Raw genomic sequence first — 13,086 nt, 5'->3', positions numbered from 1 at the left:
TCTCGCGATACGGAGAGACATGCCGAGGAGGCAACGCTTGACAGGCTATGTCAACATGCGACGGCGCAGCAGCAACAGCTGAGGAAACGACGTCACGCCGCGGCTGCAAAGACTGAAAGTCTTGTGACTGACAAACAACAACAGCCTGAGTTGATTGCCGTTCGACATCATGTCGAGACTGCATTGACTGCAGGGTCTGAGCAGGAAAAACAACCTCTGACTGCGGTGACAGACGTTCAACGTCACGTAGGGGCAACGGAGTCGGTCGACGAACGTCAGTGCGGGGCTGCGGTGACAGCTGCTGAACGTCAGCTCGAGACTGCGGCAAAGGGGGTTCCACGTCACGTGACTGACGGGAATGACGAGGAACACGATCAGAATCGCGTTTAAAAGCACTAGAAACGTTAGCGCTAACATCATAAGGACGAGAAAACACTCGTTTAGGCGGCTGAAGGCCAGAGTCACGCTTACCGTACTGGCGAACCGCAAGCAAAGGATCATTGCGAACCTGTTCATGCCGTAATCTTCCATTAAAGAGGAAAGTTTAGACTGCATGTCCCGCAGGACAACCCACTTCGGGTCAACGGGAGTCGGAACGGGCCGTGACGTCGGTAACGTCTGTGCATGCAAATCATCGCACCTACTGAGACTCCGTGTTACGTTTTCGCTTAACAGGCGAACAGCCATCCGATGACTGCAAGTGGTCAGAGCTGCCCCAATGGCTACAGTCAGGACGCTGGACATGTCCTGAAGGGACTGACTTGCGCTTTAAGGGTCTAGAAACTTTACGCCAAGGTTTCTTATGCGACAAGTCGTCGGAAGACGAGGAGAACTTAGTCTCCCCCGTCTTATGGTAAGGACGTTCTTGATGAGAAACGTCTGATACCAAAGAGGGAACGTCTGTACGTCGGATTACACCTCTCGCTCCCTTAAGTCCTACGACATTCCTTCTCCCTGGTGCAGATGAGCCTGAAAGAGGTCTCGGACTAGGGGAACGACAAGCACGAACAGACGAACCCTCGGTCGCAACACTAAACACATTTTGCGCACTTTCCACTTTACCACTTTGATTTTCTACTTTACCACTTTGACACTTTAACAACTTAACATCGGACATAAGCTGGTTCCTGTCCGAGGCTGAGGATTCAACCTTTTCACTTAATGCTTGAATAGCTAAAAACATATCGCGCATTGAAGGTTCGTGAGTGCTAATAGGGGGTTCAGAAACTACCACTACAGGGGAAGGATTAGGTTCAGGGGCATGGGAGGAGGAAAATTCTAAAGATCTAGATGAGCTTCTCCTCACCCTATCTCTTTCGAGCTTACGAGTATACTTTTCATACTCTAACCACTCGAATTCCGACAAAACCACGCACTCCTCACACCGATCTCCTAATTGGCAGGATTTACCCCGGCAATTAGAACAAACAGTATGAGGGTTCATAGAGGCTTTTGGAAGACGTTTGTTACAATCTCTCGCACATTTGCGATATACAGGAGAAGGGTCAGCCATTATGAACAACCAGAGAAAATCCAAAGTAAAGCCAAGTTCATCAACAAAAAACAAAAGCAAAAAAGGTTTCAAGAGTTTTATTGAAGAAACACACCAACCCAGCGAAAGCCAATTAAACCCAAAACAAAGTACTTCACCAATTCGGTAGAAAACTCGAGCTCTAGAGCGAGCGGAACCAATGTTGTCGGTGACACCAACAGAGAAGAACTGGAGTGGTTGAGAAGTATATGCGGTATCTGGCCGATAGTCGGCGCTGGTGGGCACACCCGCAACCTTCATGGCGATCGCTCGCGAGTTTTTGGAATCTGTCGGGCCGTCGGAGACGTCAGCTATTTTAATATTTAAAATTGTATTTTTCCTAACCATACAAACCTTAGCTATTTACACATAGGGTTTACTTTCGGCGTAGCTGAAATTGACGAGCCAATAGAATTTTAACAAGTGTTAACTACCCCCGCGCTAGTTAGCAAGGGGGTAAGGGAGTTGTCTCACTTCACTTAAGAGGTAGGACTTGACTTTTGGGACAGGGCTGGCGGGCAAATACTGTATGTGTAAATAGCTAAGGTTTGTATGTTTAGGAAAAATACAAATTATCTCTGAATTTGTCATTTGTTCCGTAACCGAAATACAAACCACGCTATTTACATTGGGTGACTTGCTCCTTAGGAAGGGTGGAAAGTCCTCAGCCTTACTGGCTTTGGCTTTACCCGGGGACTCAGAATCCGAGTGAGTCCCTGCACCTCACAAGTTTCTTGCTCCGCAAGGGATGTGTGGCCTACATAAGTTGTGTGTGGAAGAATAGAGTGTGACTCTTCCTAGGAAGTTGACCTGGAGTACTTTAGATGGAATTCTAGGCTAGGACGTTCCCAATACCACCTCGTCAGGATATGGGGGACGCGACAGTATTAACTTAATACTAGGAACACAAGGGAGCATGGTTTACCTGTAGAGGTTGAGGTCAGCTATGCAGAGTCCAGGATGCTGCTTTCCCCAAGAGAGGGGAGGATGAAGAAAGAAGTAAGGGCCAGACATACTCTTTCATTCACGCAGAATAAACCGGGTAACAACGCCCTCAACCTTCTGCTACCTGTCCGTTAAGGAGCCTGAGGTTAGACCAGCTGTTGTGCAGCCACCACGGGGCCGATAGAAAAGGTATCGAGGCTCCTCTGGGTCACGTCCTGCAGGTAGTGGGCTGTGAAGGTCGTTTGACCCTTCCAGACCCCAGCTTGTAGCACCTGCGTCACAGAGAAGTTTCCCTTAAAGGCCAGGGACGTAGTGATGCCCCTGACGTCGTGTGCCCTAGGGCGACGTGACGGAGAGGGGTCAGGATTCATGAAGTGGTGGTTAACCCTTCGAATCCAAGCCGAGATGGTGTTCTTGGTGACCCTCCTCTTCGTCCTGCCTGTGCTTACAAACAACGCTTGCACGCAGGGACGAACTGCAGTAGTCCTCTTCAAGTAACGCCTCAGACTCCTCACTGGGCATAATAGCAGATGGTCTGGGTCACTTGTTACAGAACAGAGACTCCTGACCCTGAAGGAGTCGAACTGTGGGTCCGGCACTCCAGGGTTCCGAGTCTTGGCAACAAACTCGGGGACGAACCTGAACGTTACCTCCCCCCATCCCCTTGAATGGGCGATGTCGTATGAGAGACCATGAAGTTCACTAACTCGTTTGGCAGAGGCCAACGCGAGTAGGAAAGCCGTCTTCCAAGTCAGGTGGCGATCAGAGGCCTGGCGTAATGGTTCGAAGGGAGGTCTCTTCAGAGCCCTGAGAGCCCGAACCACTTTCCATGGAGGAGGTCTCGCTTCCGACTGAGGGAAGGTAAGCTCATAGCTACGTATGAGTAAAGAGAGTTCTAGCGAGGAAGAGATGTCCACTCCTTTCAGCCTAAAGGCCAGACTTAAGGCTGAGCGATAGCCTTTCACCGCCGAGACTGAAAGGCGCATTTCTTCCCGCAAATACAAGAGAACTCCGCTATTGCTGGAATAGTGGCATCGAGTGGAGAGATACCCCTCCCATGACACCAACCACAGAAGACTCTCCACTTCGCCTGGTAGACTCCCACGGAGGACTTTCGCAGGTGACGAGACATTCTCTCCGCAACCTGTTGCGAAAAGCCTCTCTCCGTGAGGAGACGCTGGATAGTCTCCAGGCATGAAGCCGAAGCGAGGCTACGGCTTTGTGGAAGATGTTGCAATGTGGCTGTCTGAGTAGCTCGTGTCGTGGGGGAAGTTCTCTCGGAAGTTCCGTCAGGAGCTGCAAAGGTCCGGGAACCATTCCACGCGATGCCATAGCGGAGCTATCAGGGTCATAGACAGGTTGACCGATAGTCTGGTTCTATTGAGTACCCTTCTCATCAGACAGAATGGTGGGAAGGCGTACACATCGATGTTGTAACACCGCTGTTGGAAAGCATCTTGCCAGAGAGCCTTGGGGTCCGGGACTGGGGCGCAGTACAGAGGCAGCTTGAAATTAAGGCTGTCGTGAACAGGTCCACCGTCGGGGAACCCCACAAAGTCAGGACTTTGTTGGCTATCTGAGGATCCAAAGACTACTCAGTACTCACTATCTGCGAAGACCTGGTCAGACTGTCGGCGAGCACATTCCTCTTGCCAGGAATGAAGCGAGCTGATAGTGTTATCGAGTGGACTTCGGACCACCTCAGAATCTCTACTGCAAGATAGGATAGCTGTTGTGAATAAGTACCTCCCTGCTTGTTGATATAAGCTACTACCGTGGTGTTGTCGCTCATCGCCACCACGGAGTGGCCCGCCAGGGTCTGTTGGAACTGTTGAAGAGCCAGATACACGGCCTTCATCTCTAGCAGGTTGATGTGCAGGCACTTTTCTGATTCTGACCAAAGGCCTGAGACCCTCTGGTTCAGAATGTGGGACCCCCACCCTTCCTTTGACGCGTCCGAAAATAGCGTCAAATCCGGGGCAAGGACGAGAAGATCCACTCCCTTTCGTAGGTTTCCATCGATCAGCCACCACCGCAGGTCCGCCTGTTCCGTGGGTCCTATCGGGACCAGAGAGTCCAGGGAATCGGAGCCCTGACTCCACCAGGACTTGAGCTGCCATTGCAGGGATCTCATCCTGAGATGGCCGTTCGGGACTAGACGGGCCAGGGAGGCTAGGTGACCTAAAAGACGTAACCATGATTGGGCTGGAAGCTCTTCCCACCTGAGGAAGGGCTCTGCCACCCTCCTCAACCTTGCTATCCTTTCGTCTCATAGAAAGGCTAGATAAACCAGTCGCTGGGAGACATCCCTTTGCCCAAAAGGGACCGGTGCCTGTCGGGTGACGAAGTGAGAAGGCGCCTGCTGCGCATCTGTGCCAGAGGTGGAAGGTCTCGTAGGCGTAGGAGCTGCGGAGAGGTCCAGGGACGTGGCTACTACGGTCTGCTCCCGATGAGGAGAATCCTCTGTAGAGGAAGGCGGCGGAGACGACTCAAAGAGGCGCCTCTTGACTCCCTTATAGGGAGACGGGAGGCCCCTGCGGCAAAGAGGACGACGAGCCTTACGGCGAAGGCGGCCTCGAGGAAGGTCATCCACATCGTCGGTCCTCCGAAGAGGAGTCTGTCAGTGCGCTCCCCCGGGGAGGAGGCGCACCCGCAGGAGACATCGTGGGACTCAACTTACCCTTCGAGGGATGTTCGGAAGGGGGAGCAGAGCCTTCAGCAACAGCAGCAGCAGCAGAGGTTTGACCAGACCCGTCGGAAGCCTCTGCCACAACCACGTCGACAAAAGACAGAGGGTCTACCTCTGCTATCACCGGCGATTGTTTGACAGCAGCCCCCAACTGAATAAGGTCAAACAGGGCTTCCTTGGAGGGCAAGCCTTAAGCCCCAAGGAAGCCCAGAGCTGAAAGAGATCATCATTAGATACAGCATGGTCATCATAGTTAGAATCAAAATCCTCCCCCGGATGAGGAGGGGTAGCCGCCCTGCTATGGGAGGCAACGCCCTCTCCCGCACCCCGAGATCGGGAAACAGAACAATGGCCTACGCTACCACTCGGCAGTCTCTCACGAGAGGCCGGCCGAATGGGAGCTTCGGAGGAGGTTTGGGCGGCGGAAGAAGAGTCCTTGGAGCCTTCCTCCTTCAAGGCAATCCTTGAAGGAGAAAGGTCTCTCTTGGACTTCTTCTTACGCCAGCGGGCAAACCTCTCCCACTGGGAGGTAGACCACTCCCTGCACTCACTACACGTTAAGTCTCTAGCACACTGTTGACCTCGACACTGCGGGCAAAGGGTGTGAGGATCCGTCTCGACCGCCGACATGAAGGTACCACAGGGGCGGCCGGAAAGTCCAGGCCATTTGCACATAATTGCAATGAAGGTAGAGGCCAACTTCCAAACACACAAAGTCTGAGAAAAAGAAAAAACAGATTAAGGCTGTCAAAAGCAAGGACAAAAGACAGACACGTCTGCTCATCTTCCGAGCCAAAAGTGAAGAGGGACAATTCACCGGTGTGTGGGGGAGAGGGGTAGCAAGCTACTCCTTCCCCTACCCCTTTCCTAACTAGCGCGGGGGTAGTTAACCCTCGTTAAAAATCTATTGGCTCGTCATTTTCAGCTACGCCGAAAGTAAACCCTATGTAAATAGCGTGGTTTGTATTTCGGTTACGGAACAAATATCCAATTTTCATGGGCTACATGAAAATGGTTATTCTTATGTTAACCAGACTAGGCTTGTATAAAATATTGGGGATCTGTATCGCTGATATTGAGAACAAAGATCACAAAGTTGAAACACTCGTATTGAAATGAGATATTAGCGAAAAACTTCACAACAGATGAAGACCGTCAAAAATATGTCTGTGCAGCTCAGTGGCCAGTTTTAGAATGAAGGCTCAGAGTGCTGTCAGACCCGCATTACCAGTGGATACTGGGTGGTAGTTGGCAGAACCTTGATAACTATTCTTTGGATGTTTCCTGACTTCGCTAGAATATTACCCCTACTAAAGGACGAAGGTTTGCATTTGCGTAAGAATAAATTGAGGATATACATAAGCAATGATATATTTTCATTGAGAGACAAAGAAAATTCACCAGAATTGTAAAAGGTGCGTATGATTTCTATACCAACAGATCACTCGCAAACATTTACAAACTGCTAATAAAAAGAATTAAATCTCAATGTATCACTTACCAGGGTCTCTTTTAAATAATTTAGCTCCTTCTCACTTTTCAATTCAGGTAACCCAGTAGATATCATCATAGCAAAGAGGGAGATGATGAATGATCCATACCGACGCAAAATAAGGAAAGCCTGGAAGAAATTTAAATAAATGAATAATATTGCATACTGTAAATGCAAAATTTTCTGGATATTTTCCCATTACTGTAATGTAAATATCACGACCTTACTCTTACATATACTCTACATTTATCATCCATGCATAAAAAATAATTTTTTTTTTTTTTTACCACAGTAAACTCAAATCTCTCATGTAAATAAATATGTAATGCAACATGAACATACACTTAGTTATTTGCTTACATAAAACAAAAATTTCCTTTAAATGTTACGATTTTATTCCTGTAGAAATAATTCTACTATTTGCAAATATTTTTTCCGATTTTATATTTAAACCTAGGCCAAAAATAACAAAATTAAGTCACTAGAAATTTAAAAACTTGAACAACAACTAAAATCAAATGAACCAATCAGAACAAAATGTTATGCTATCTCAGTTTGATCATATTAGAATAAAAGTAAAAATTGATCCTTGAAAATAACCCCCATTACTTTTCTTTTAATTTTATAGCCTTGATATAATTAGAAAATATTTATAGCAATATATCATTTACATTACCTTATTATAATTAAATCATGACTCAAATGGTTGCTAATCACTTAACAACTTTAACTTGAGTCTCCAAGTATGCAAATACTATAAGTAAGTTTTTATAGCAATGTATCCTTTACTTTCCTTATTATAATTGAATCATGTCTCAAATAGTTGCTAGTCACCTTACAACTTTAACTTCAAGTCTCTAAGTATGCAAACACTTCAAATGAATTAGACTAAAGAGAGTTTCCAAGTATGTAAACACTAAGTAGATTAAAATTTTGAAGTCACTGAATGAAAAAAAAAATTATAAACAAGCAAACCATTCTCACCTGCTCACAGAACCCTTTGAATTTTATGAACTCGTCTGAGCGAGTTTGCCGTCCTTTGGTAATCACGTGGATGAAGTCGTGCGTTAAGACAAACGGTTGTCGTTCTCTCTTAATTCCAAACTTTTCTTTAAAGTGGCCAAGAATATGTCCAAAATCAATATGGAAGAGTTGGCCATTCTTCAGGATCATTATGTTATCCGAGTGGCGATCGGCAATTCCTAAAACATACGTTGCAACGCAATATCCGGCACAGGACAAAGTGAATTCATGAATTGCTTTGTTCAGCATGCTTTCAGTTGTGTTGTGATCTTTCAACCAAGCTGCAGACATAAGAAAGTACTCCAATAAGTAACATTAATAATTAAATAAAACTAAGAAAAATGAGGTTAATTTCTGAGAAAATTTTGAGCCAAGAGTCTCATTTCAATATGAAAACTGTCTCAAATATTTAAAAAATGCCAAAATCACATAACTTTATTACCAAGATTTCAGAATACAGCTATAATAAATATGAACTACTTGTCAGGATAAATACCACATATAAACAAAAACTGCCTAAAGTAGCATGGAAATAAAATCTCCCTTGTATTTCATTAACATTATTAGAGGCCTAGTAAATAGAGTAATCATTTGGTATTTATTTTAGAAAAGTGTAATAAAATATTTCCTTTGGCAAGCAAAAATTTAATCAACTATCTAGTTTATTATGTTGGAAACAGGACAATGCAAGGCTCTCAATATCTTGTACAGCTAAAACAATACATTTTAAAAGCTTTACTTTTATAATGTATGCTAAAAAAAACTCATAAAGTACATTTTTGGGCTCAAGCCATGTCGTCCTGATGGAAGGTTCCTAATAGTAGCTTCCAAGGGATATATGAACTACAGTGATATTCCCAGAGAATTTACCTTTAGGTCTCCAGAATTCTAACTCCTGGCACGAATATCGTTAACAGTCTCTTAAGGATATTGCATAAATCAGCGGACATATAGCTTGATACGACACAGCGATCTTCACCCCGAATAGCGTTTTTGCTTCGAGGGGGAAGAGTGGCAATTTTGGAAGGGGAGCCGTTACCAAGGTTACCCTATTTCCCATACTACTATTGAGTATCAAGATGGCGGTCATTCCTAATTTTGTTGCGAATTCGCACGGTGGTGTTCCCTGTTGATCTAACTTTTTCGATCGATTCTGCGAGGATTATTATGCAATCTCCAGCTTCTTTCGCCTCTGGAAAGTTGAGTATTGATTCTTTACAATGTATATATTTTAGCTCCTGTTTCACAGTGAAATTAGAGTAACTTATTGTGCTCAGGAGCTAGGCCTGTTGCCGGAGGCGCCATGGGCGCTGTCGTTCGTTAGGCATGTGTTATTTAGTTAGTATAACGACTTTCGGAGTTGAAATAGCTTTAATTAATTATGAAAGCTATTTAGGCATGTTATACTTGCAAAGATATTTATGCATAATTTTCCTCTTTCTATGTCGATCGTATTCGGTCAGAACCTCAGAGTATATGGTCTTTTACCGGCTGGGTGAATAGTCATTCTCCTGCCAGCATAGGAGGCTAGACCTCCCTAGGCCGCACGTGAAGTGGTTGTATGATGCTGCCACATTCTCCCTGCGGTCTAGAAGACTAGTCCTGTGCTCGCAGATCCTAGGCTGAAGAATAAGACATTCTTCTGACGCGTAGGATGGCACTGGAACTCTGTTTCTCCCTTCTTGAGAGGAGGCGGCAAGTCTGCCGCCGTCCCCTTAACTGTATTGGTAGACTCTAGGCTGAAGAATACATATTCTCCTGCCGCCTAGGATGGTGCCGATACTGAAACAGAGTTTCTTGGGGGGGGGGTGGTAGGACCGGCAACCCTTCCGCACCTCGTACAGGACCCTTTCCCTCCCCCCTCTGTCCTTTACTGATGCCCTAGCCATCGCAACCCTTTGGGCCGTCGTTCTGCAATCCCGCCGCTTGCCGACGGGTTGCGGGGCCGGCCGGGCTCCTGCTTACTGGCTGCCGGCGGCCATGACGGCTGCCGGCAGCCATGATGGCTGTCGGAGGGAAGTCTATTCTGTCCCGAAGGTTCTTCAGTCCTCCCTTGGACTGCTGGCCACAAGTCCTGTTGCCGGGGTACTAACCCGGCCAGCGCTGACAGGTACTGACTCAGCTGGCGGCATGCCGATTGTACCAATGCTGCCGGGAGCTAGCCTTCCGGCCATATGCCGACTGGATTATGCAAGTTCTGTTGCCGGGGTACTAACCTGGCTGGCGCCGGCAGGTACTAACTCAGCCGGCGGCATGCCGACTGTACCAGTGCTGCCGGGTACTAGCCTGCCAGCAACGGTACTTGTGGTTGGATGGAAGCCTGAATGATGCATTCTCCCCCCTCCATTTGAGCCTTCTTTCTGGTGAAAGCAGTAAATTATATATTTACATCCTTATTTAGTGTAACTTACAGAGTAATAAGGCAGTCCTTCACTCCATGCTTTCTCTCTCTATCAGCTAGTATGCCGGCCGGACTGTGCTGACAGGGACTAGCTATGCCGGCTGAATTACAGTATATGTTTATACAGTAGTCAGTATAATTGCAATACAGTATATACTGCAGATAGAAAACTATTGTATATATTATTCTGGTAGTTATTTTCCAACATATCTTGGGTATCCTTGCCCAGGGATTTGCTGAGACCAATCCTATATTGAAAGAATAGAATTTCTTCAATACTCTGATTAGAAATCAGTTTACATTTTACCTTACAATATTAAATAATTTAGAAGGGCCAGTGGTAGTACACTTTCTATCCTTAAAGGTTAGAACACTTATCTTTGAGCTTCCCTGATCAGGAAACTCTCCGGTTTTGATATTGGAAGGGAAGGTCACAGCAAATGGGCCGGGTAGGATACACAAATATGTGTGTTTTCTAATTTCTAGTCCAGTCGGCGACATGCCGGCTGGACCGTGCTGCCAGATGCTAGCCATGCCGGCAGCACACTGGCTGAACTACAGTATATGATTATACAGTAGCCAGTATTTTGCAACATAGTATATATTGCAAACAGAAAACTATAGTATTATTATACAGTAGTTAAGTTCTAACATATCTTGGGTACCCTTGTGCAGGCTTCTGCTGAGACCAAACCTATATTGAAAGAATAGAATTCCTTCAATACTCTTGATTTGAAATCAGTTATCCTTAACCCACAGTATTAAATAATTAGAAGGGTCAGTGGCAGTGTACACTTTTCTATCCCTATGGGTTAGAACCCTTTTCGTTCGAGTAGCCTTGATAAAGGAAACTCTTTATATTTAATACTTGGGGGAGGTTACAGCAATTGCTTGCAAGGGATACACAAGTATGTGTCTCTCACTATTCCTTTCTAGTTTACTATCCTAAGCTATAATAATTAAAAGATCAGTATTACATATTGCTTATCAGGTGAGATAAACAATTGTATACTCATTCTGCTTTCCTTTCTTTACAGGAGGAACCCCCAGATGAAATGTGTTGCAGTCTTCTGCAATATTAAGAGTAAGTATTTTTACGGTCATAATGCATGCAGGTCTCATGCCCCCTGCAATATTATTTCCGAATCCCTGCAATATTGGAACTCACATGTATGCAATATCTGTCGGACATTAGTGTCCGAAGGTTTTGATAATCCCAAGTCAGTGGAGTCTAGGGATGCGGCACATAAGAAACTACGCAAATGGGTAAGAGGGTTCCAGAAGGTCTCTCCGGGACCAGACCTACCTAACGATAGGATGTGTAGCTTGCTGTTCCCGAAAGCAAGTAGTGAAATAGTGGTGCCTCAGGCACGATTCGCACCTCCCTGCGTCCAAATTGCTATCGGGACGGAGAGCACCCCTGCAAGAAGATGACGATGTCGTGTCGGAATTGGTTCCGTCTGTGCCGGCCTTGGAGCCGTTAACATCGACGTCTTCACCTTCTACCACTCTATTAGAAAAAATGGACCAGTTACTGCCCATCTTACGGGTCTAATGGGAAACTTTCGCAAACAAGGCGAAACAAAGGAAGCGAAACTCAAGATAGAGCTCTGTGAAGTTCCACTCGTCGCCTCCCGAGGGTCATACAAGCGACCCAGAGACCAAGACCTCCAGACATGCTCCAAAACCAATCCCTGGAGGTATGCGGAGCTTATGCCGATTTTAGACGGCAAACACTACATCTCAGAGAAGATGGGATCTGTTTCTTTAGACGAAATCCAGTTCTGGCCAAGCTTTAACGCTTTCCCTGATTGCGTCATTCGACTGAAGCATGAACCAACATCAGAAAAAGAAAAGGAACCGAAGGAAGTCATGATTCTCGACCATGATAAGGCACAGGCCTGAGAAAGGCGAGTTACTTGGTGTCGAAAGTGTTCGGACTGAGTAAGAGATACCCTACCTTTCTTGCTACTACTTCAATAGCATTCCCCTTTACGTGGAAGGCATTTAAATCTGTTGCCAAGGCAGTGGAGGCAGGCAAACCATGTCCTGCACTTGAGGAATGCAAGCCTCTGTCACTAGCCTTACCCATGCAGGAGAAGGATTGGAAGGAAGTCCACTTAACCTTTTCAGTAGGGAAACTAGACGCGGACATCGCTGGACGACAGTTTAGCGAGAATCTCCCTAAACATTGAGCTTCTTTTGTGCAAGGAACAAGAGACAAAGGAGAGACTTAGGGCCTCCTTATCCCTACAAAACTGCATTGAGATGTGTTCAGCCCATCAAAGTACCCCAGACATGCTCAAGATCTTGGCCAAAATGCATTTGGCCACCTTTGTAAAAGACCTATATGCCTTTATGAAGGCTAGAAGAGCCTGTAGGGAGTTAGTGTTCGCTGCTGCAACAGTGAAACATGAACCCAGGAAGCTGATATCTTCCAACATCTGGGGTAAAGACCTCTTTCCAAACGAGGTGGTCAAAGAGGTAATCGAGAGAGCCACCACAGAGAATAGGAACCTTCTCCAGAAGTGGGGCATCTCTTCAAAGAGGAAGTCTTCCACGGATGTGGGTCCCCAACCTAAAAGGAAGACGAAAAAGTCTAGACTTTTTCCTCGGTCTGTTCACCAAGATCCCACAGCTTCTATGACTGCGGTGACCCAGGCAGGCCGTTGAAGAGGTAAACCTTCTGATCAGTCGAGGCAAGGAGACGCTTCTGGTAGGAGGGAGGTTCCAATAGGATCGTCAGACCTTTGATCCTTGGGCCCAAGGCCTAATCAAGATTGGACTAGGATGGAAACTAGACATGCCTCCACAATCATTTCCCCATCTCTTCCAACACTCCAACCCCAAATTAGAAGAGTATACAGTGAACCCTTGTTTATCGCGGTAGATAGGTTCCAGACGCGGGCGCGATAGGTGAAAATCCGCGAAGTAGTGACATCATATTTACCTATTTATTTAACATGTATATTCGGACTTTTAAAACCTTCCCTTGTACGTAGTAC

General features: G+C 46.2%; 1 protein-coding gene across 2 annotated transcripts in view; it reads right to left on the bottom strand.

Moving 5' to 3' along the window:
- Positions 1 to 13,086, bottom strand: part of LOC137658512 (phosphatidylinositol 4,5-bisphosphate 3-kinase catalytic subunit delta isoform-like) — a 119,702-nt gene that overhangs the window by 14,347 nt on the left and 92,269 nt on the right. For both annotated transcript variants that reach the window (XM_068393289.1, XM_068393297.1), the window contains exons 20-21: positions 7,642 to 7,961; positions 6,667 to 6,786 (exon numbers count right to left, since the gene is read on the bottom strand). In XM_068393289.1, coding sequence (XP_068249390.1) covers positions 6,667 to 6,786; positions 7,642 to 7,961 — 440 coding nt within the window. The remainder of the gene's footprint in view (positions 1 to 6,666; positions 6,787 to 7,641; positions 7,962 to 13,086) is intronic.

Source organism: Palaemon carinicauda, chromosome 1, assembly GCF_036898095.1.
Source record: "Palaemon carinicauda isolate YSFRI2023 chromosome 1, ASM3689809v2, whole genome shotgun sequence".
Classification (NCBI taxonomy): domain Eukaryota; kingdom Metazoa; phylum Arthropoda; class Malacostraca; order Decapoda; family Palaemonidae; genus Palaemon; species Palaemon carinicauda.
This window is presented reverse-complemented; position numbering and strand designations above follow the sequence as displayed.